The sequence below is a fragment of the Octopus bimaculoides genome, chromosome Z, assembly GCF_046866305.1.
Source record: "Octopus bimaculoides isolate indiv1 chromosome Z, ASM4686630v1, whole genome shotgun sequence".
NCBI lineage: Eukaryota > Metazoa > Mollusca > Cephalopoda > Octopoda > Octopodidae > Octopus > Octopus bimaculoides.
Genome location: NC_142944.1, coordinates 39,663,647 through 39,687,796, shown reverse-complemented (window position 1 = coordinate 39,687,796; position 24,150 = coordinate 39,663,647). Strand labels below are relative to the sequence as shown.

At 37.9% G+C, this 24,150-nt stretch overlaps 1 protein-coding gene across 2 annotated transcripts in view; it reads left to right on the top strand.

Moving 5' to 3' along the window:
* The window catches only part of LOC106881676 (THO complex subunit 6 homolog), a 49,314-nt gene extending 25,403 nt beyond the window's left edge, over positions 1 to 23,911 (top strand). For both annotated transcript variants that reach the window (XM_014932143.3, XM_014932142.3), the window contains exons 5-14: positions 538 to 589; positions 1,648 to 1,688; positions 3,648 to 3,690; positions 10,361 to 10,438; positions 13,368 to 13,470; positions 14,607 to 14,659; positions 16,637 to 16,705; positions 18,983 to 19,096; positions 21,086 to 21,214; positions 23,784 to 23,911. In XM_014932143.3, coding sequence (XP_014787629.1) covers positions 538 to 589; positions 1,648 to 1,688; positions 3,648 to 3,690; positions 10,361 to 10,438; positions 13,368 to 13,470; positions 14,607 to 14,659; positions 16,637 to 16,705; positions 18,983 to 19,096; positions 21,086 to 21,214; positions 23,784 to 23,891 — 790 coding nt within the window. In that variant the 3' untranslated portion in view covers positions 23,892 to 23,911. The remainder of the gene's footprint in view (positions 1 to 537; positions 590 to 1,647; positions 1,689 to 3,647; positions 3,691 to 10,360; positions 10,439 to 13,367; positions 13,471 to 14,606; positions 14,660 to 16,636; positions 16,706 to 18,982; positions 19,097 to 21,085; positions 21,215 to 23,783) is intronic.
* Positions 23,912 to 24,150: the final 239 nt, after the last annotated feature.

Here is a 24,150-nt window from a genome sequence, read left to right as displayed (position 1 = left end):
GTATTTCAGAAGAAATATGGTAATGAAATTTTAAAAGATCTTATAATCATAATTTTTCGAACTGAAGTTTTCATTTCTGATTCATTGTCAACCATAATTATAAAATTCTTTCTTGCCTTTAACCCTACAACGCGGAGTATAGGCCACTTATAATTGAGTTCCATGTCGCATTATTTTTCGTTTCTGTATTTATACTCTGTCATGAATGTCCCCCTTTCTCTAGTTCCTTTTGTGATGATCTACGCCACGAGTTCTTAGGCCTACCCCTCTTTCTATATCCATCCGGATTCCACTGTAAAGCACTTTTCGCTGCATTTTCCGTGTCTTTTCTGATTGTGCAACCAATCGATTTCCACTTTTTCTTAAATATTTGCTCCCTAATTGAAACTTGATTCGTTCTTTGCCATAGCTCCATATTGCTTATGTGTTCGGGCCATCTGATTTTATAATTATAAAAGGAGAATAGAAATAGATTTTACAGAATGTCTTAAAATATTTGATGATTGTCTATTAAATATTGTGAAAATATATTTTCAGTGGGTGCAGTGGCTACATAAAGGCATGGCTCTGGAGTCATATTATCAAACGAGTAAGTTGATTTAAATTCCCTTGAAAGAAATTTTTTGTTTTTTTGTATTTTCACTTTTGTTCTATTAAAGTTCACAAAACTTAGTGAATTACTATAGCAACAAGGATAGAGTTAGTTCATCCATTCTTTTAAGCTTGTGTCAAAATTAACATTGATCACAAAATGAAATTATTATTCTTGACATGAACTTCCTTTTAGTTTTTAAGACTTCAATTTTTTTAATTTCCTGTTGCTGCCTCTCCTGCTGCTTCTACTACTACTACTACTACTACTACTACTACTACTACTACTACTACTACTACTACCACTACTACTACTACTACCAAAACCACCACCACTATTATAGGTGTTGAATGTGCCTTCTTTGATTTTGTATGCAAGACTATTTTAATAGAAAGTTGTCAATGTTATGTAATACTGTTGCATACAAGACTACATCAATATAAAGCTATTATGTATCACTAGAGAAAATTGGATAATGAACTGGTAAAGCTAGAGAAATACTGTAAAGTGATTATGATTTGCTGATAAAAGTGTTGCTGAAATGAATACCTATCATCATCATCATCATCATCATCATCATCATTTAACGTCTGCTTTCCATGCTAGCATGGGTTGGACAATTTGACTGGGGACTGGTGAACCAGATGGCTACACCAGGCTCCAATCTGATCTGGCAGAGTTTCTACAGCTGGATGCCCTTCCTAACGCCAACCACTCCAGAAGTGTAGTGGGTGCTTTTTACGTGCCACCGGCACAGGAGTGAGACCGCTATTCTGGCACTGGTGCCGCTTGGATGTTGCTGTCATCAAATGGATGATGGTGCCAGTCATCAAATTTGGTTCAGTTTCAATCTCACTTGCCCCAAGAAGTCTTCGCAAGCTGAGTTTAGTGTCCAATGAAGGAAGGTTGGCATGGGTGCCAGTCATCCTCCCACTCCCTGCTCCTTGCTTTACAAATGTCTGTCATAGATCCTAATGCTCAGTTATCTTTATTATTAAGTTAAAAAAAAAAGATAAACTCATTGTATTTATTTTTTATTATCTTTTATTTTTCAGACAAATAAATTGGCCTGGGCTTTGATTATACCCACAAAAAGGTAAAGCGGCAAAGATATATCACCTTTGGCTTGTTTTATTTTGGTCGTAATTAAATATTTTTAATGGTTTTAGCATTAGCACGACCTTTGAACATGAAAGACAGAATTAAAATTTGTTTCAAGAGAAAAATCAGGTTGTTTTTGCTGTTGCTGCGAGAGAGAGAGAGAGAGAAAGTGTGTGTGTGTGTGTGAGTGAAAGATAGATAGATAGGTACATAGTTGTCACCATAACACCATAGTAACTAATGAGACTTTCACTGTATACACATGAATAACAAATGTTTTTAATGGCAGTGTAGTGATGGGTAAAGACCTAGTGATAATAATAACAGAACTGCAAAGTGTACAAGAAAAAACTTATGCATGGTTTAGATAGATTTTTAAAAGGCTTATGACATGTCACATTTGTGAATGCTGGAAATACTCAACATGTGTCATGCTGAGAATGTGTGTGCACTAATCAAGAACAGCATACCTAGTTGGAAAACATGTCTTTTCTGTAACAATCAGCACTTAGCCAAAGTAACGACCAAAAGAGGTATCTTCCAGGGAGGTTTTTGTTCACCTTTGTTATTTGTTATAGCCTTGGTCCTCTTTTCTATGCAAAGTCAACATATATTATGAGCTGAAGAAAAACAGACCACATCTCAACATCATGGATGATTTAAAACTGTCCACAAAAACAGAGAGTGACATGGAGAGGCTGGTTGAGACTGTATAGACGTGTAGCAAGGATATAGGGATGGAATTTTGGATCCCTAAGTGTGTGGTGTTCAATTTGAAACGGGGAAAAAGAGCAGATTGCAGGGGCATAAAACTTCCAAACATAGAGCAAATAAGAGAGCCAGATGATGATGGATACAAGTACCATAGGATTCTGAAGCTGGACAATATCTTGCATAGATATTGAAAGACGTTGCATAGACATTGTTATGGAAGACAATGTCACCATTACATATTTGAATCGCCTCAAACTTCTCTTGAAGTCAAAACTCAATGTAAAGAGCCTTGTGACTGTCATTAACATAGGCTATTGCTGTAGTCTGCTGTAGTGCACCCATTCTGAAATGGACACAAGCATAGATTTACCAACTTGATTGCACTATTTGAAAGGCGATGACAGTGCATGGTGCCCTCTACCATAAGGGGTACATACACAGGCTGTATATGAAGAGGGATAAAGGTGGATGTGGCTTGGTTAGTGTATGGAAATGCATCAACAGTGAAAGAAGAAATACCATAGAGTATTTGGTAAACAGCGAATAAGACCTGCTACAGTATGCTGCTAATGCAGAAGAATTTACCAACAATGGACTTGAGTGTGCTGATGAATTCCAATCATAAATAACCAAAGAGAGAGAAGAAACTCTACTCCACATGGAATTACATGGTCAGTTCCACCATGAAATTTACAACTTAAAAGACCAGAAAGCAGCAATGGTGACCTCAAAAAAAAGGACTGAAAACCTAATCATCACTGCCCAGTCCTGGGCATTGAATGCCAACTCAGTGAAAAGGGATATATACAACACAAGAGTGCAACAAATTTGCAGAATCTGTAGGAAGAAAGTTGAAAGCATGGCTCACATCATTAGCGCTTGTGGAAGTCTTGTGCAGAAAGAGTACAAGTGTAGACACGACCAGGTAGCTCAAAACCTTCACTGGCTACTATACCGGAAGTATGGATAAATTGCTGTCTGTCTGAGGTCCTTGTTGTGACTTGATAGAAAGTACAAATCCCTGAATGGCACTTTTAAATGGGTGGCACTTTTGGGTCAGCTGTAGGCAATATGTGTTTTTTGTGGGGCCTGGGAGGGCGGCAAACGGAAGGGCCGCCCCCAGGTGGCACACACTCTAGCTATGCTAGTGTGAATACTGTGCAACATCTTCAACAACAACAACAACAATATAGTAGTAGTAGTAATAGTAGTAATTTATTGTTTTGCTTTCTGTTTGCAGCTTTTCTGTTTCTGAGATTAATTCCATGGTTACTGATAACAAGGTAAGTTCATGTTGTAGAAATTTTCACTTTATATTTTTTAAGTCTTGAGTTTTTATCATTTTGCTTTTGTGAAGGTGTTTTTTTGAAACACTATGAACATCATTATCAACCATGGCTTCTGTTAAACCAGCCAACCCATGCCAGCATGGAAGACAGTTGTTAAATGATGATGATGATGATGATGATGACACTGGTAAAGAAGATGAGTGTGTGTGTGTGAGTGGTGTATGTGTCTATGCATGTAGGTATATATATATCATCATCATCATCATCATATATATATATATATATATCATCATCATCATCATCATCGTTTAACGTCCGCTTTCCATGCTAGCATGGGTTGGACGATTTGACTGAGGACTGGTGAAACCGGATGGCAACACCAGGCTCCAGTCCGATTTGGCAGAGTTTCTACAGCTGGATGCCCTTCCTAACGCCAACCACTCAGAGAGTGTAGTGGGTGCTTTTACGTGTCACCCGCACGAAAACGGCCACGCTCGAAATGGTGTATTTTATGTGCCACCCGCACAAGCCAGTTCAGGGGCACTGGCAACGATCTCGCTCGAAAATCCTACAGGAGCCAGTCAGGCGGTACTGGCAACGGCCACGCTCAAAATGGTGCATCTCATGTGCCACCCGCACAAGAACCAGTCCAGGGGCACTGGCAACGATCTTACTTGGCTTGCCGGGTCTTCTCACGCACAGCCCATTTCCAAAGGTCTCGGTCCGTAGTCATCGCCTCGGTGAGGCCCAATGTACGAAGGTCTTGCCTCACCACCTCAGCCCAGGTCTTCCTGGGCCTACCTCTTCCACGGGTTCCCTCAACTGTTAGGGTGTGGCACTTTTTCACGCAGCTATCCTTCTCCATTCTCACCACATGTCCATACCAGCGCAATCGTCTCTCTTGCACGCCACAACTGATGCTTCTAATGTTCAGCTTTTCTCTCAAGATACTTACACTCTGACGGGTATTCACATTGACATTACACATCCAACGGAGCATACTGGCTTCATTCCTTGCGAGCTTACGTATGTCCTCAGCAGTTACAGCCCATGTTTCACTGCCATGTAGCATGGTTGTTCGTACGCATGCGTCATACAGTCTGCCTTTTACTCTGAGTGAGAGTCCCTTTGTCACCAGCAGGGGTAAGAGCTCTCTAAACTTTGCCCAGGCTATTCTTATTCTAGCAGCTACACTTTCAGCGCACCCACCCCCACTACTAACTTGGTCGCCCAGATAGCGGAAGCTATCGACTACCTCTAGTTTTTCACCCTGGAATGAGATAGAAGTTGTTTCCTGTTTGTTTGCAGTCTTTATTGCACCTGAACATCTGCCACAAACAAAAACTAGCTTGCTAGTTAACCTGCCTTTGATGTTGCTGCACCTCTTATGTGTCCATAGCTTGCACTGGGTACATCTTATAGAGTTACTACCTACTCCTTTTCTACATACTGAGCAGGGCCATCTACCTGAAGGGGTTTGTGTTTTATCTACCTTCCTACTTATTAGGATTTTGGTTTTAGCTAGGTTGACTCTAAGGCCCTTCAATTCTAGACCTTGCTTCCACACCTGAAACTTCTCCTCTAGTTCTGATAGTGACTCCGCAATTAGGGCAAGGTCATCAGCATAGAGGAGCTCCCAGGGGCAACCTGTCTTGAACTCCTCTGTGATTGCCTGGAGGACTATGGTAAATAATAGGGGGCTGAGGACGGAACCTTGGTGGACCCCTACCTCTACCCGGAATTCATTGCTGTACTCATTTCCAACCCTCACCTTACTGGCAGCATCTCTGTACATGGCTCGCACAGCTCTCACTAACCATTCTTCTATCCCAAGTTTCCTCATTGACCACCAGATAAGGGATCGGGGGACCCTGTCAAAGGCTTTCTCCATGTCAACGAAAGCCAGGTACAGAGGTTTATCCTTAGCTAGGTATTTCTCCTGCAACTGTCTCACTAGGAATAAGGCATCAGTAGTGCTTTTACCTGGCACGAACCCAAACTGCATCTCATCTAAATTGATTCGCTCCCTAATTAGTTGGGCTATGACCCTCTCTGTAACTTTCATAACCTGATCTAACAGCTTGATGCCTCTGTAATTATTTGTATCTAAAGCGTCCCCTTTACCTTTGTAGCAGTTGACTATGATGCTGCTACACCAGTCATAGGGTATGACTCCTTCGTGTATCACCTGGTTCGTAATACGGGTGACTAGGCTATAGCCAACACTGCCAGATATTTTGAGCATCTCTGCAGTGATTCCTGATGGGCCGGGGGCTTTCCCGGTCTTCATACTCTTAATTGCTTTATCTACCCTGGTACTATCAACTCGGATAGCTGGTCCCTCTATTGGGTCGACATAAGGCAGGCTCTCTTTCTCCCATTCATTCTCTTTATTAAGCAATCTATCGTAGTGGCATCTCCAGACCTCTTTCTTTGCATCCTCATTTAATGCAAGCGTACCATCATCCATGCGAACACATTTTTCTCCTACAACATCACTATTCTCTCTCCTACACTGTCTTGCAACACGAAATACCTCGAGTCTTTGGTCCTCACGGCGCAGAACATTGGCAAATCTTTCTTTATCTGCTTCCCCTCTGGCTAAATAAACCTGTCGCCTAGCCTCCCTTCTGGCACATTGGTACAATTCCCTGCTACCACCGTTCTTCCAGTCCTTCCAAGCCTGTTTCTTTTGTCTAATAGCCCTGTCTACCTCCTTGTTCCACCACCACGTTACTCTGGGTTGGGAGGGGACCTTACACCACCCACAAATCTGGTCGGTGGCTTATATATATATATATATATATATATATATATATATGACGCATGTGTACGAACAGTCATGATACATGGCAATGAAACATGGGCTGTGACTGCTGAGGACATGCATAAGCTCGCAAGGAATGAAGCCAGTATGCTCCGCTAGATGTGTAATGTAAATGTGCATACCCATCAGAGTGTAAGTATCTTGAGAGAAAAGCTGAACATAAGAAGCGTCAGTAGTGGTGTGCAAGAGAGACGATTGTGCTGGTTTGGACATGTGGTGAGAATGAATGAGGATAGCTGCGTGAAAAAGTGCCACTCCCTAACAGTTGAGGGAACCCGTGGAAGAGGTAGGCCCAGGAAGACCTGGGCTGAGGTGGTGAGGCAAGACCTTCGAACATTGGGCCTCACCGAGGCGATGACTACGGACCGAGACCTTTGGAAATGGGCTGTGCGTGAGAAGACCCGGCAAGCCAAGTGAGATCGTTGCCAGTGCCCCTGGACTGGCTCTTGTGCGGGTGGCACATAAGATGTACCATCCTGAGCGTGACCGTTGCCAGTACCGCCTGACTGACCTTGTAGGGTTTTCGAGCGAGATCGTTGCCAGTGCCCCTGGACTGGCTCTTGTGCGGGTGGCACATAAAAGACACCATTTCGAGCGTGGCCGTTTTCGTGCGGGTGACACGTAAAAGCACCCACTACACTCTCTGAGTGTTTGGCGTTAGGAAGGGCATCCAGCTGTAGAAACTCTGCCAAATTAGATTGGAGCCTGGTGTAGCCATCCGGTTGCACCAGTCCTCAGTCAAATCGTCCAACCCATGCTAGCATGGAAAGCGAACGTTAAACGATGATGATATATATATATATATATATATATATATATATATATATACTTTTTTTTGTATCTGGTTTGCAAGATCCTTTATGTGAATTCATGTGTTGAAACAAATTTTGTTGTCTGGGGAGAGTCATACTGCCTTCATATGTAACACACTCACTGGTTCAATTTCCACTCATTTATTATTTATTTTTCGTGTATTCCAAAAATAAATAATGAGTGGAAATTGAACCAGTGAGTGTGTCAGATATTAAGGCAGTATGACTCTGCCCAGACACAACAATATATATATATTTATATATGTGTGTGTGTGTGTGTATATATATATATATATATATATATATATATATATATATATATATATACTGTAAATCCTTGAGCATAATCCGCATTTTTCCCTCAAAATTTAAAGGTCAAAATCCCTAGTGCGTACTAAAAATGAAAAATATTTTCTAAGCAATGTCCGAGTCTCTATTTGCTGTCTGGCAATGTTTATTCAGACGCATTTTGTGATGTTGGGCTTGTAACTGATAGTGATAAATATGTAAAGGCAATTTACTTAATATTTATTTTTCACTGACGTTATTACTGTTATTTCTTTATTTTCTGCAAACAAAGCGCACAAAAAAGCTACACGTTTGCATTATGTTATATATACAATAATAATAAAAGACGTTACCGTATATATGTTTACAAACCAAAGACGTTATATAGACCTTGACTCAAGTTAGAGAAGGGGTGCGTATTATACACACGGTTTAGGTTTTTCAGAAGTACAGTCCCCTAAAAATCCCCTGCATATTATACTCCAAGGTGGACTATACTCGAGGATTTACGGTATATGTATATTTCATTTTTGTTTTTGGTTTTGCATAATTCTTTATGTAAATTTGTGTACGGAAGCATATTTTATTGTGTCTGGAGAGAGTCACTCTGCTTTAATGCCTCATTTAATTAACACACTCATCAGTTCGATTTCAACTCATTTACTTATTTTTTCTAAAAGATTTTTCATTGCTTCTTGCAATATCTTCAGTAGTCGTTAACTCTGTCCGTTATGAGAGCTGTGTTCTTTTTGTCTGTTTGTTTGTGTGCATGCATGTGTGTTAGTATGCATGTGTATGCACATATGTATGTATGTATGCATGTGGGTGTATGTATGTATGTGTGTGTGCATATGTATGTATGCATGTGTGTGTGTATGTATGCATGTTCATGTGTTTGTGTGTGCGTGTACCTCTATCTTGTATGTGCATGTTTGAGTGTGTTTATGTGTATGGGTTTATGACTATGTGTGTCTGTTATGTATAAATGTGTGTCTCCATATGTGTCCTTGTGTGTGTGTGTGTGCGTATATGATCATGTGTTTTAGTCTTCTTTTATGTATGTGTGTGTGTGTGTGCTTGCCTGTCTATTACCCATTTACCTATCTATCTACTTATTTATGTAAATAAGTAGATAGATAGGTAAATGGGTAATACAGACAGGCAAGCACACACACACATACATAAAAGAAGACTAAAACACTTGATCATATATGCACACACACACACACACACACACACACAGAGGACACATATGGAGACAGATATCTATACATAACAGATGCATGTACATGGTCACACAAAGACACAAACAAACATAAAACGCAGCTCTGATAATGGACAGTCAACAACTATTGAAGAGGTTGCGAGAAGCAATGAAAATTTTTTAAAAATAAATAAGTAAATGAGTGGAAATCAAACTGGAAGCACAAAGCATCAAATTTTTGGGGAAGCGATTAAGTTGATTACATTGACCCCAGTATGTAACTGGTACTAATTTTATCGACTCCAAAAAGACGAGAGGGAAAGTTGACCTCAATGGAATTCAAACTCAAAACCTAACGGTGGCTGAAATACTGCTAAGCATTTAGCCTGGCGTACTAATGATTTTGCCAGTTCACTGCCTTAATATAATATAATAATCTGAAATAATAAATGTGAATGTCAGTGTGTCACTGTTTCAACTTTACTCCTAGAGGCCGTAGCCCAACATATCATACCATTTTGGAATCAAGCTGACTCCATGAGTAAATTAAAAACAGTCCAGGTTAAATCTGGACTCACAATCCTGAAATTTTGGATTCCCAATCTTTCATTACTGTGATGGTTTTCAGCGATTTTTTTATGTGACTTTTTGCGACAGATATGATCATCATTGGGATATGACTCTGGAGGAAGCAATTGCAACAAATTCTCCAAAATAAGTCAGAGATCTGTTTGCAGATCTTCCCATTCAGGAATTTCCTCCACTCAACACAACAGTATATATCAGTTTAACTGATTTAGAACAACTTTAGTGCAACCTGTTGAAAATAGCAACTAAATCTCCCTCAAATTACACTCTGCCATTTAGAAATAGACAATGTTGTTAATAGGGTATCCAAAGTGATAGAATGGTCATTTTCATTGTTTAAAACAGTGATTCCCAAAGGGGGCAGTGGAATGATCCAGCTGGGCATTGAAGAAAAGTGGGGTGATAATGGGGTTGTCAAAAGGGGACAATGGATGTAAAAAGAAACCCCAAATAATGGGTTAATTAGGTTAAGTTATTGTGCATTTGCTGCAAAAAAATGGTCAGTGGTTGTGGTGGTGGTGAGTGGGTGGGGCACTAGGAATGTGGCCAGGGTGCCAAGGGGACAGCAGCCTGAAAAAGGTTTGGCAACCACTGATTTAAAACGTCAATAGTTTCGATTTTTAATGTTCAACATACATCCAAAATAATATATTGTTTTTTACCTCTGTTCAAGTAGAACAGATCAAAGCATTCCAGCCATGACCATCACAACTGATTTACAGATAATATATCCATGGCTACATTACTGAATGTGTCCTTCCTTCTTTTTAAGAACTTGAGCAATGATTTCTGAGGAATTTGGATACTGCTTCTAATGGGTTAAACAATTATGTAGAGGCTCCTTCATTGGTTTGATATAGATGTGTGTGTGCATGTATGTTTCCTCTATAATAAATATTGTTGATGATTTCAACCTAAAAGTACTTTTGCTTCTTTCAACATCAGAATGGAGAGAAAAACCTTTATGCAGGATGTGGTGACAATCTTATCTACATTTATGATCTGGAAACTGGTTCATTAAAGGTAAATTTTATCAAATTATAATTATTATTGTTATTACTAATATTGTTTTTGTTAATATTAGTTCCAAATTTTGACACAAGGCTAGCAGTTTTGGAGGTGGGTATAAGTCAATTACTGTTGTGATAAGAGTTTTGCTGCCCCCTTGTGAAAGATAGACTAGTCCAAGTAAAGTATAAATAGCAACAGTCCAAGTGAATTCAAGGTTCAGAGTTTGGAGTCGAGTGAAGTTTGTGTGAGTTTGCAGTGAAGTCGGAAGTAGTTCACAAGGAATAGTGATTGTTGGTTCGTAAAGAGATTTTTTAATTCGTTACATTGTTGTTACTGTTGTCTGGTTATCTTATTTATTGTACATAACAAATTACATTACAACATGTAGCGACAAGGTTTTCGAAGCTTGCGTTGATTATATAACAATTAGTTTGTGATACAACTTGTTAAACAATGGAAGACCTATTAGTTTCCATAATACAGTTGCTAAAGCAACAAGAGCAGCAACAGGAGTTGCAGAAACAACTATTACAGCAACAACAATTATTGGAGATATATTCAAAGAAGTCCAAAAATGAGGTTTATTTTCGCCAGATGACGTTTCAAACTCGATTAATGAATTCAGTTATAACCCTGAGGAGGATATAACTTTTGCATCATACAGATATGCCGACCAGAAAAGTACAACCAAAAAAGAACGCCATATCATAATCTATGTTATGGAGGATAGGGGGCATACATTTCAGAAAAGACTGTCCATTTAAAAATCAAAAAGTTACAGTTGCAAAAGAATTGGTCACAAGAGTTCACACTACAGAACAAAATTACAAAGGTCAAACATTAAAAATCTTAGAGTGTTCCTGGCAGAAACAAAAATCAACTCCCAAATAAGAAAATTCATACATGTAAAAATAAATGGAATATGTATTAAACTTCAATTGGATACTGGAAGTGATATTTAAATAATAAATATGGACATATGGAAGAAAATAGGGAAACCTATATGGAGTAAAACAATGAAATCTGCTCGTAGCGTAACGGGCGACAAATTACATTTCATAAGCGAAGTGTGGACTAATGTTACATTTCGAGGGAAAACATGCAGGGCAAAAGTCTTTGTCGTTAAAAATGCAACTGATCTGTTGGGTACCAATTGGTTAGAATTATTCGATTTAGGAGACCTCCCCCATAAATTTCTGTTGTAAAAACATAAATGATTATCCTTCTAAAAGTAATTTGTCTGAAGAGTTAAAGAGAAATTTTTTTTAAATGTTTCCACAAGTACTCTCGCACAAACTAAACCATAGCCAAAGACTGAGAGCCCATGGTCCAGGATACATATCGACTATGCTGGACCAGTGAATGGCACATACTATCTAATTGCTATGGATAGCTATAAAAAGTGGCCAGAGATATGCAGATGTAATAAATCCACAGCAAAGACAACAATAAAGTACTTACTCGAGTTATTTGCTTGATATGGTGTTCCAGACACATTAGTTTCTTATAATGGAACATAATTCATGGCATATGAGTTAAGAAATTTCAGCAAAGTACATGTTATAAAGCACAGTCCTACCACCTGAGGTCAAATGAACAGGCGGAAAGATTTGCCGACACATTCAAAAGAGCTCTAAGGAAAGCTAGGACTGAGCTAGATAATGACGAAGCACTAGCAAAATTTTTGAGATTATGTAGAATAATGCCAAATCCAAATACTAATTCAGGAAAGTCACCAGCAGAGTTAATGTTCACGCATAAAATATAATCGATCTTTGATAAATTATTGCCAAGAAAAAATACGTATAAAGGAGACAAAAAATACAGTTGAAGGAAATGCAAGAAATAATACAAAACATTTCAAAGTTCATTTTAAAAATTATAAAAATGGTAACGAAGGTTGGGAGGGTGGCTGTGTAATCAAAAAATAACAACAACAAAACCTTAAAGCAAATCAGTTAAATACCAGAATTTGAGAGAATTTATGGTATATTATTTTAATTGAAGGACAACATTTGGAACATAAAAGACATCTTAGCCAGTTAAAGATGAGATATACAGAAGAACAAAGGGTAAAACCAATGGAAGTTTTCTATGATATGTTTGAAGTGCCAGCACCGAGAGATATTGCACCCCGTAGAATTAGCTTCAGAAAATGAAAATGGACTGAATATCTGGAAGTAATACCTAATGGAAAAGATATTAGATTTTCAAAAAAAAAAACCCAGTGCTAACAAGAGTATAATGAAAGAGTGCTGTGTGCAATGAACAGCACCTCTCCCTCTTTTTGTTTTTAAAGCTGTTGTATCTTAATTGTCGCCTGACTTTTAGGGTATTATAGTTTGTTGCACACAGCACTATCTCTTTTTGTTATACTCTTGTTAACATTCTGGATATAGTGTAAGAAAGCCACACAACTGTCTTGTGAAAATATCTCTTGTAAAATGTATAGTAGTAAAAAGCAGAGAGGTATCAGTTGCTGGCAAGAAGTGTCTAGCAGTAGGATTGCTAGATTCTGGGATTTCTGCAAATTTGCATGTCATCAATAGCAGTTGGCCACTATACATGATGTTTTCTCTAAAGTCAGTACCACAATATTGTGATGTTAGAGAAATATACATATTTGAAAAAAAAATCTCAGAAAGTAGATGCTAGCTTAACACTGATCAAATATTATATAGAACATTTAAAATAAAAACAATAAAAAAATTATCCAAAAATCTTTTGGTTTTTGATTTACCAATTTTACTTTGAATTTTCTTATATTTGCATGCAGTTGCTATTGGACTTACTGTTATTAACAACAACAGCAACAATAGCAGTAGCAACAAGAACAAGAACTATTTAACCACTTCTAACATCTGAAAAGTTTAAAAAAAAAAAAATTAAAATTTGTAAGTATTTTAGGAAATTTTTTAGAAACTAAATTTTATCATTGCAGTCAACATTGTCAGGACACAAAGATTATATACATTGTGTGACACTGTGTAACACTCGGCAAGAATGTGTGTCTGCTGCTGAAGATGGTACTGTCCGAATCTGGGGTAAGTTATGTTTCAATTAAAAAAAAAAAAAATACAAAACCTTAGAGCAAATCAGTTAAATTACAGAATTTGAGAGAATTTATGGTATATTATTTTAGTGATCCCAGAAGGATAAAAATAAAAAATAACCTTGGTAGAATTTTGGACTCAAAACATAAAGGAGTGTGATTAAAATACTGCGAGGTATTTAAATATAAAAGCATTGTAGTTTGCTTGAAACATAGAAGTAGAAAATACAGAAAGCTTCTAACAATGCAGAAAGTTGTATAAAAAACTTAATATTTCTGGTGCAAGGGCCCATCGTCAGAAGGAAGTAGTCCATAAAATGTCTAGTTACACCAGTTTTGTTATTTTATTTAAATATTTTTTTAAATGTTTAATAAGAGGTGGAATAGTAGAGCCCATGAGACATTTAAGGACCTTTGAAACCAGTGGGAGGTCTGAATGCATGAAATAATAGATTTCTTGGTAGTCGAACCAAGAAAGAAAGGTCAGGCTTGGCTGAACACCGGTCATGTGGGGTGAGAAGAGAGAGAGGTAGAGGCAGAGGGATAGAAGAATTAAGGAGGGGCGAGAAAAAAAGTGTAAAAAAAATATACCATGAACTCTTATCAGAATTTTCTTGTAGCAGAGGGCAAATAGGTGCAGAAATGGTGAGGTGAAAGCAACAAATTGATAGTCATAACAGTGTTGGCGAGAATGTTTCTCAGGATTTGTTCTGATTGTCTCTGCTCTGAGTTTACATACATGAGAACATGCAAGGCTGAGACAATTGGGGACTTGATGTATTGTAATTCTGTCTAACCCAGGTCGTCATTGAAAGTGGGTGTTGAATTGCTAATGTCGAGGCTGGTGATCACAGTGACATCAATGAAGATGATGTTGTAGCTGAGATTGTTCATGAAAATGACTTTACTTCACCTTATTTGACAATATAAAAAGGACCTTATAAGTGCAATACACCAACTATCTATTCTATCCTCCCTGCTGTCTAATTAAAATATTGTTCCTCGTTAAATATTATATTATGGTTGAGTTTCTGTTGGAGCATATCATGCTATTTAACTATTAATGACATCACTAAAACTGGAATTGTGTTATATCAGTGCCACTCTCTCTTTTTCACCATATTCTAGATGCAAGATCTTCCAATGAAGCCATTTGCATGTTGGAGCCATACAAGAATGAGGTAAATCATAATTGTATTCAATGATACCTGATTTATAATTTTTAATATTTCTTTCTTTTTACAGATTTATTTGGAATTATCACTTCTGTAAACTGCTTTCACAAGTTTCTGTTGATCATTTTTCTTAATTTTTTTTTTCCCATGTTATTCACATGTAAAGAATGGCCAACATTAGCTAAAGATGGAATGTATTTTTAACTACATACTTGGTTCAGTTTATCTATAGTGTTGTGAAATGAGAGAATGGCCAATATTATGTAAAGATCAAAAGGTTCTTCCTCATTTTCTCACTCTACTGAGAAATGACTAAATTACCCTGTTAATATATCTGCTATATAAGTTATGTATATTGTACCATAGCTTGAAACTGTGTGGTCTAAGATCCCTGTTGACGGGGCCATGATATTAAGTAAAGTATTGATACATATGCTATGCAAGTTAGTAGTTCCAGTTTTCTGTAGCTACTGTAATTGTTGAATATATAAATAGATTGGCTCCTTGTTTCTTTTGGATTAGTCAAATAGATGTAGACACCTCTGATGAGAATCCAATAGGATTCAAAAATTGATTAAGGTTGTTCATCATTTATCAATCTATAGAGAAATAGCTGAATTAGTTCTATTTATGTATCTACTATATAAGTTACATCTATTTTAACTACACATTGATAGTGTGACTGTCATACAAGCATTGCCATTTATTTACAATATTCTGCACAAACATGTCTGGCCATGAGGAACTGTTTGCTTGAAAATAGATTTGGCAACAGGAAGGCATCAGACTGTAGAAAATCTGCCACAGCCAACTTCGTCCAACCCAAACATGCATGATAAAGTGGATTCAATAATATTGATGATGATGATAACAATCTTTGGTTCAATATATTTCTAACTACATATGATAAACATTTCAAGCTCTTTTTCTCTTCTAAGTTAAGTGCTTGTCTTACAGGCCCCATGAATCTTCTCCATTTTGCCCTATCCTCTACATCCTCTTTCCCCACCTGTCACAAGACCTTTTTACCTTAATTTTTTTCCCATCACCTGTAGCCACATCTATATCAATCTTTCTCTTCTTCCTCCTCTCACTTATAGTGAACGGGAAGATTAGAAGAATGGGAAGAATAAGTACAGCATGTAGAAGGAGATGGTGGAGAGATGTGCAGGTATATAACAGGGAAGGCAGGGTACATGTACTAGTGTCCCACCCCCATCCCACTATTTTAACCAGATCACAGAGCTGGGAACCCTTTCAACGGCCATCTCTAGGTCAACAAAGACCAGACATAGGGGCTTGTTCCTGGCAAGATACTGCTTTGGTATCTTTCTAATTAGGAAGATGGCATCAGTAGTACTTCTTCCTACCACAAAATCAAATTGCATTACTTCTTGGTTAATTCTCTTTCTAATCAATTGAGCTATAACTGTAACCTCAAAAATCTTGTACTATAGTTTTAACTTTTAACATGCTGTATGATATGAATCTATCCAGTGTTGCAAATATCTGCCAGTATTCTACTGCCTTAAAGCACCCAGATCTTAATCCCTTTGTTTATATTTGTTTTAAAGGGAATTATGTACATCTCTGATATTAGAGGAAAATCTTTAATCCCTATCTATTTACATACCAAGATGGGATTTATTTTTGAAGGTTTTTTTTTATCAAAACCTTCGTGCATATCTAGTTAGTTTTTCTCCGAGACAGTTCAGCTTAGCTACAAATTTTATAATTAAAAAACATAAAATCAGCTTTTTTGTTTGTGATATTTGTATGTCCATGTTTGTTACATATAATGTTTTATTACTTCACATTTTTTTTTGAGTATCTCTTAGATGTGCAGTGAGTTAACAGCTATACATGAACATTATTATTTTTATGACAAATGACTAAGTCTTTTCTGCAATACTGGCAATTATCACAGGAATCTGACCTTAAGTAAATTATGTATTGTACAAATTACTTCTTCATTAATTTTAGATGTGTGGCCGTCCAGAATTTGGCAAGTGGTTAGGATGCGTTGCCATGGATACAGGAGATGATTGGCTGGTAAGTAATTAATTACTGTGGTGTGTGTGTGTGTGTGTGTGTGTGAAAGAGAGAGAAAGTGAGAATGAGAGTGTATGTGTATGTGTACGCAAGTGGTGAATCATTGTATTCATGAGTGAAACACATTTCCTCCATGGTGGGGTAAAAGGGACAATTTAACTAAAGTTATTTTTGTTGTTATCTAGTCTCAGAGCAGACCTAAGATCAGAGATATTCCAACCATGATTTTCACAGATATTTTCTTTAAAACACATGTTCCAATGTATTTAACAGCAAATTAGGCTGTTAAAGAGAGACTGAGAATGATTTCCTTATTGGTTATTGATTAATGTCATTACTCTGATATAATTGTCATGTCTTTTGATGACAATAATTATTTATTTACCACAAGGGCTAGTGGAGGCGCAATGGCCCAGTGGTTAGGGAAGCGGACTCATGGTCATAGGATCGCGGTTTCGATTCCCAGACCATAAACGACGGAGTGCCAACAATCACAAGGGCATTTGGGTTCCTTTTTTTTCATGGTACCTGCATTAGTGAAGTCACCATGTACCCTGCAGAACTAAGATCATTGACAAGTTAGGCTTGAGTCGGGAAGGGAGGTAGCTTTATGCTGAGAGATGAGGACTTAAAGTATGAAAAAAAGGGGCCAGAACAGAACAGGTTACTTGCTGAAGAGGAAATACCATCATTACTCATATATTAAAAAAAGTAGGTGGGGGTGATTGGTTGGAACTGGAAAGAAATATAATGATGATAGTGAATGAATAAGCAAGTCCTCAAGGTACAAGAAGGTGAATAGAAGTGAATGGAGACAGAAATGGAACAGAGTGGTTAGTAGATGTTGCTAGATTGTATGAGGAGAGTGAGGGATGGTTAGTGAGTGGTTAAGATGGTTAAAAGTGGGTGATGGTGAATATAAAGAATGATGAGCAAGGCTTGAGGGTTGTTGATAAATATGTTGAAGGGAAAGTAAGAGAGAGTAGGTGATGACTGTAGAGATTAGGTGGGAGGTGAGGAGTAGATGTAATGAATGGTAGACAAAGATGGAGGGATGATTGAAGGTACAGACAACTTAGAGGGAAGGTAAAGGAAAGCAGGTGGTGACTGGCAATACAGGAAGGGGTAAAGAGCAGTAGAATAGTAATAATAAGTAGTTACCAATGTCGCCTTCTTAACACTTGTGCCAGTGACACGTGAAAAGACATTCGAGCGAGATCATTGCCAGTGCCCCTGGACTGGCCCCTGTGTAGGTGGCACTTAAAATACACCATTTTGAGCGTGGCCGTTGCCAGTACCTCCTGACTGGCCTTCGTGCCGGTGGCACGTAAAAGCACCCACTACGCTCTCAGAGTGGCTGGCGTTAGGAAGGGCATCCAGCTGTAGAAACTCTGCCAAATCAGATTGGAGCCTGGTGTAACCATCTGGTTCACCAGTCCTCAGTCAAATCGTCCAACCCATGCTAGCATGGAAAGCGGATGTTAAACGACGACGATGATGATGATGATGATGAATAATAAGATGGGGGAAGGATGAAAGGGAAATGACATGTTAGTGTATAGGTTACATGAAGATATGGAGACAGACTGACATAGTACCATAGCATACTATTAGTATATCATAGTATCATTGCATACCATAGTATATCATAGTACTATAGTATATACATCATTGTTCCACAGCTTATAGTAATATATTGTACTTCCACTGTATATCATATTATAGTGTATCATACTATACCATAATATATCATAGTTCTACTCTAAATATTAATTGCTAGCCAGGACACAGTGTTTTGTTTTTGCAACCATAATATACTAGTATATTAAAGGTTTATAAGTTAATATTGTGTTTTACTTCTTTCTCTGTGTTAGCAGTACAATATTCTCATTTAAGTTTATCTATATAGATTGTCTATAGTATCCAGAACCAACACTGAAAGTTACAACATTTCGTATACAAATACGTTTATGTAAATAATGTAATCGAAAATATCGCATTGTTTACATAGATGTATTCATATATGAAACATCATAACTTTCAGTGTTGGCTCTAAATTCTATAGAATTAAACTTAAAAGCATAGTACAGTAGCATAGTGTATTGTTGTGTATCATAATACCATAATAGACCCTAATATCAGGCTATTATAGAAAATCACAAACCATAGTATGGAAAATCTCATTCTGTTAGACCTGTGACATAATTGAGATTAAACTCGAGTTCTTCAGGCTACTGTTATGTTCTGTTATCATGAATATGTTTCATCATTTTACAGGTGTGTGGTGGGGGACCAAAGCTCTCTTTGTGGCACATGAGATCTTTGTCTGCAACAACTGCATTTGATACTCCCAAGAGTTGCCAAAAACATGCTTTGATTCACCAAGATACAGTAAGTACAACATTACTCAATCTCTAGATTATTATTTACTTACTTAAACAACACACACACACATGCATATATACATCCATAAATATATTTGATGATGATCATTATCATTTTAAAGTTAGCTTTTCCTTGCTCACTTCATTGAGGCAGATTTTTTTATGGCTGGATGCACTTCTTGTTGCCAACCCTCACCTGTTCTCGAGCAAGGTCATATTTCCCCATGGTTGGACATGTTTATGGGGAAGACTGGAAACAAATGACAACATTTGTGTGATGGTTGCACTTCTTTGCAGCTGTCGTGCACTATCAAGACAAGGAGACACAAACACATATATACATATATACACTCATACACACACATACATATACCTACATGCACAAGTGGCTTCTTTTAGTTTCTGCCTGCCAAATCCATTCATAAGGCTTTGGTTGGCCTGGGGCTATAGAAGACATTTGTCAAATGTATCATTGAACCTGAAAACAAGTGGTTGGAAAATGAACTTTGTTAACCACACAACCATACCTACGCATATAATTACACATGTATGCATGCAGATACGTTACTTTTATGTTTGTTTTCTCATGTTCACATGGGTTGGATAGGTCTTCTGCACAGTTTCTCATCACATACTATCATCCTTTGCCACCTCCCTTGTGAAGCTTGTCCTCCTCACATCATCTTTCACCACTTCCTCTTCTTCCCATGTCTTTCTTGTTCTGCCTTTTACACCGTTTCCCTGGATTGCTTTGACATTTCTTTACCCAATTTTTTTTTTTTTCTCTTCACTGTACTTACTCAAACTGTGGAGGTGCAATGGCCCAGTGGTTAGGGCAGCGGACTTGCAGTCATAGGATCACGGTTTCGATTCCCAGACAGGGCGTTGTGAGTGTTTATTGAGCGAAAACACCTAAAGCTCCACGAGGCTCCGGCAGGGGATGGTGGCGAACCCTGCTGTACTGTTTCACCACAACTTTCTTTCATTCTTACTTCCTGTTTCTGTTGTGCCTGTAATTCAAAGGGCCAGCCTTGTCACACTGTGTCCCGCTGAATATCCCCGAAAACTACGTTAAGGGTACACGTGTCTGTGGAGTGCTCAGCCACTTGCACGTTAATTTCACGAGCAGGTTGTTCTGTTGATCGGATCAAGTAGAACCCTTGACGTCGTAAGTGACGGAGTGTCAACAAGTCAAACACATCTATTTTTGTGTTACTAAGAAGTGGTGCATCATTGTCACATCATCCTCACAGAAACCTGAATTATATCGCATCTAATCTTGTCTTCTTAATCAATTCTGCTATGATTCTTTCTGTCACTTTCAAAACTTAGTCCTTCATTATTGATTCCACTGTAGTTGCTTTTTTTTTTTAAAGCATCTCCTTTGCCACTGTATTATCTGGTAATGATACAGCGACATTAGTCATTATGAGTGGCCTCTTCTTGTACTACCTAATTAACTATGCAAACGACAAGTGACCAATATTGTGTCCTACTTTGCCAAATATTATCAGCCTCCCAGAAACGATCTTTGATGGTTTGACTGCTTCCCTACCTTTTAGTTTAGCTGGTTCATCTCTTGACTACACTTGGGGTAGCATTTCCCCTTGCACATTATCCTTATTCAGAAATCTCTCCAGTTAACATTCCATGACTTCATATACATATCTGTTTGTTTTTTTACATCTGTTTTCCTACTTTATCATGGGTTGTTTTACATTTGGGTGCTCTTCCTGTCATTAATCCTTACCTGTTTTCAAGTAAGGATCTCTTATTTCACATGTCTTCAAAGACATGAAGCGAATGACTGTTCAGGAGAAGTAACAACAGTAACAAACCACTCATGACTTTCATAGAGTTCAAATATGAACTAGACACACAGACATGCTATTGCAGTCACATCTACATAAAATTACACATATTAAATATATTAAACATTATATAAAGATTAACAAAATAATTAACTTTTATTTACAATTTTCCAATTCTTTCTCAGATTTTATCAGCCGGCAGTGAGCCCAGTGTGTTCCATTGGTCGCTAAATGGCGAACTGAAAGCTAAAATTCCTTGTACACCAACATGTGTCTTCAAAGTGGATGTAAATACTAACTCCAAAAGTAACAAGGTAATATAAAATTATCCACTTTTACATATTTAAAATGCCTCAGTTATTGACTAAATTAATTTTGTGTTCTTTATTTAGAAAAAGAAAAAGATTCCCCCTCCCTTACAAGGGGAGAAAGATAGAATATATATTGGTTTCAGATTTTGGCACAAGGCCAGCAAGTTCAGGGAAGGGGTTAAGTTGATTACATCGACCCCAGTGCTTAACTGCCACTTCTTTAATTGGTCATGAGGGATGACAGGTAGCGTCAACCTTGGCGGGATTTGAACTTAGAACATAAAGATGGATGAAATGCTGCTAAGAATTTTGCCTGGCATGCTAACAACTCTGCCAAATCACTACTTTATTGTGATAAAATATTGACTTCAAATTTTGGCAAAAGGCCAGCAATTTTGGGGGTGGGGTAAGTTGATTAGATTGACTCCACTGTTCAACTGGTATTTATTTTGTCAACCCTGAAAAGATGAAAGGTAAAATCGACTTTGGCTGAATTTGAACTCAAAACATAAAGATGGACAAAATTCCACTAAGCATTTTCCCCAGTGTGTTAATGGTTCCGCCAGTTTGCTGCCTTCAAGACAGACAATATATTGATGCCAGGTATTGTGTCCTTTTGTTCTCTGAATAGTTGTCTTTGTATTTTAGCAATACATAGTTACATAGAATTAATGTATTGTAATGTTTAGTGTTGAGGTTAATGCAAAGAATGAACGAAAGAATGAAACAAGGATTATGACAAGCTACTCTTATGACTGGCAGTTAAAAACATATTTCATGCAAACATTCAAACAGGCACACACACACACACACACACACACACACACACACACACTGTTGTTGCCAGTGTATGTAACTGGCACCCATGCCGGTAGCATATAAAAAGCACTGTTCAAACGGACCTCATGGAGGTATACTGTGTGCTTGAGAAGACCTGTCAAGCCAAGTGGCTGATGCTGGAGGCACATAAAAGCACCCACACTCATGGAGTGGTTGGCGTTAGGAAGGGCATTCAGCTATAGAAACCTTGCCAAATCAGACTGGAACCCGGTGCAGTGCCCCAGTTTTCAGTCAAACCATCCAATCCATGCCAACATGGAAAAATAGATGTTAAATGATGATGATGATGGTAATATATATGTATATCATGAGCTTTGTGTAGTTTTTGTCTGCTAAATTCATTTGCAAGAGGCTTCAGAGGCCCAGGTCTAGAGTAGAAGACACTCGCCCACAGAGTTGCATGGTGGGACTGAACCCAAACCACAAGGATAAGAAGCAAACTTCTCAACCGCACAGCTATGTCTTGGCTCCTCACAAATTTAACATTTGTTATTGGAAATGACTTGCATATTATTGTTGTTATTGATTGCACTCAATCAGATTTACTCATCAAGAGTTCGATAAATTAACATTAACAATTAGCCTTATATGTCTTGTATGGCCTTACTGTGATAATAAGACATGCAGTCACTATATCAAAGAAACTACAACAGAGCCGAAGTGAGCGACGTGAAGTCTGCCTCAGACAGGGGCAAGTAAATCTTGCTCTCAGGATAGGGGAGTTGTTACCCTTGATGTGATGAACCCAACCTTTTTAAACTGGATCATATTTCTAAATATTAGAATACTCTTATTTTATGTACTGTTCATGCACTTTTGGGTAACTTTTCTTCCATAAAGCACAGATACAAGCTTACACACAGACACACACACACACACACACACACACACACACACACACACACGTATAGGCATAGCTGTGTGGTTAAGAAGTTCTCTTCTCAACCACATGATTTCAGGCTCAGTTCCATTGCACAGCAAATGTCTTATTATTACTCCTGTCCAACCAAGATCTTGCGAATGGATCTGTTGAAAAAAACTGATTGAGAAGTCCATTGTGCAATTGGTGCTCTACATGGTAATGGTGGTGGTGGTGGTGATGATGATGAGGGTTGTGGTGGTGGTGGCACTGATAATGATGAGGGTTGTGGTGGTGGTGGTGGTGGTGGTGCTGATGATGATGATAGTAATGGAAAGATGGAGTAAAAAAAAATCAATGGAGAGATAATAATGATGATGGTGATGATGATGATGGCCAAAACCACCATCACCCATGTACTGAACCTCTTGTCTTTTTTTCTTGTACAGTGGACCCAGGAACACATCCGATGCATCCTTTTATTTTTATAACAATAAGGTGTGATTTGAGGGTAATTTGGCTGCTATTTCTGCCAGAACAAGTAGCCATGTAGAGTTTGTCTTGTTAACTCATAACTGGGGAACATTCTTAAATTATTTTTCTCTGTTTCTATCATTCTCTCTCTCTCTCTCTCTCTCTTTGCACGTCTGTCTGTCTGTCTGCCTGTCTGCCTGTCTCTCTCTCTCTCTCTCTCTCTCTCTCTCTCTTTGCTCTTCTGTCTGTCTCTCTCATATCTTTTCTTTCTTTTTTTATTTCCTTCTCCTCCCTTTAACCCCCTTTTGTTTCCCCTTCCTCTATGTACAATTCATTAATGTTAATAACATCTTATATAATATATATATATATATATATTGTCTTCTAATCTATCTTCAGGTTCTATGTGTGGCAGGGAACAGTTCAAAACTCGATGTGTCTACCAACTTCCGTTATAAAGCTTTCTCATTGACATTTCATTCATCTGAAAATGTTTTCACCAAATAAAGACTATTTTACTTCTTTTATTTGTTGTTCTTATTTTTGCTTCTTTTACAATGTTTTTACATTCTGAGTTCTAATTCTGCCAAGGTGACTTTGCTTTTCATCCATTTGAAGTTGATAAAATAAATACTAGTGAAATACTGTTGTTGTTGGCACTCCGTCGCTTACGACGTCGAGGGTTCCAGTTGATCCGATCAACGGAACAGCCTGCTCATGAAATTAACGTGCAAGTGGCTGAGCACTCCACAGACACGTGTACCCT